Genomic DNA, 1,223 nt, shown 5'->3' on the forward strand with positions numbered 1-1,223 from the left:
TGACAGCTACATCGTGAGAGTCAAAGCCGTGGTGATGACCAGAGACGAGACCAGCGGCGGCTGGTTGGCCCAGGACGGCTGCCTGAGCAGAGTGGGCGTGGTCAGATTGTTGCCAAGCAACCTGCTGGGACGCAACACCTTCCTGATCCACGGAGAGCGGCTCAGAGACCACCAGGTGAGTCCAACAGTGGAGGAGGACAGGTGAGACATGATGTCCAACATGATGTTTGTTTGGACCCTCAGGTGATTCTGGAGTGCATCTTAAAGAAGGACCTGGTCTACACGAAGGCCACGCCCACTTTCCACCACTGGCAGGTGGACAGCAGGAGGTGTGGTCTGACCTTCCAGAGTCCAGCAGATGCTCGGGCCTTTGACCGAGGAGTGAGGAAGGCTCTGGAGGACCTGACTGAAGGTATCCTGGTGGTCCTTCAGCAGAGACCCACGGGTCAGAATAACAAGCTCCGGTTCAGTCAGAAACCCAAGAACTGGTCCTGAGTCCAGAGACCAGAGACCAGGACCTGGTTTTTAGTCTGGATTTTTATTACCAGGTTAAAGACTCACCTGGACCAGGTCGCCTCAACTGGACCAGGTAGCCTCACCTGGACCAGGTAGCCTCAACTGGACCAGGTAGCCTCACCTGGACCAGGTAGACTCACCTGGACCAGGTAGCCTCACCTGGACCAGGTAGCCTCAACTGGACCAGGTAGCCTCAACTGGACCAGGTAGACTCAACTGGACCAAGTTAAAGACTCATCTGGACCAGGTACAGACTTACCTGGTCCAGGTAGACTCACCTGGACCAGTTAGACTCACCTGGACCAGGTAGACTCAGGTGTGTTGGATTTTAGGTCAGCTGGGAGAACTTCAGTGTTGAAGGATCATTATTAGGGTCATGCCCCCCCCCTCAGAACTCTGTCCACTTGTCTCCAGGCTCGACCACGTCCTCGTCCACACTGCAGAATGAGGCGGAGCTCGGTGACGATGATGTTTTCACGGTGAGAACCTTCTTTCTTTCAGCTGCAAGTAAGATACTGACTACTCACAACTAAAGTGTCAGACCCTGGTTTAGACAGATGGATGATGGATGATGGATGGATGATGGATGGATTGATGGATGGATTGATGATGAATGAATGATGGATGGATGAATGGATGATGGATGAATGATGGATGGATGGATGATGGATGATGGATGAATGATGGATGGATGGATGATGGATGAT

The 1,223-nt window shown here is 52.8% G+C and overlaps 1 protein-coding gene across 1 annotated transcript in view; it reads left to right on the forward strand.

The window, feature by feature from the left end:
* The window catches only part of spred2a (sprouty related EVH1 domain containing 2a), a gene marked incomplete at its 5' end in the record, with an annotated part of 3,830 nt that continues 2,607 nt past the window's right edge, over nt 1-1,223 (forward strand). The window contains 3 exon segments of the mRNA XM_014032076.1: nt 1-175; nt 244-412; nt 931-995. Coding sequence (XP_013887530.1) covers nt 1-175; nt 244-412; nt 931-995 — 409 coding nt within the window.

Source organism: Austrofundulus limnaeus, unplaced genomic scaffold (genome assembly GCF_001266775.1).
Source record: "Austrofundulus limnaeus strain Quisiro unplaced genomic scaffold, Austrofundulus_limnaeus-1.0 Scaffold1372, whole genome shotgun sequence".
Lineage (NCBI taxonomy): Eukaryota > Metazoa > Chordata > Actinopteri > Cyprinodontiformes > Rivulidae > Austrofundulus > Austrofundulus limnaeus.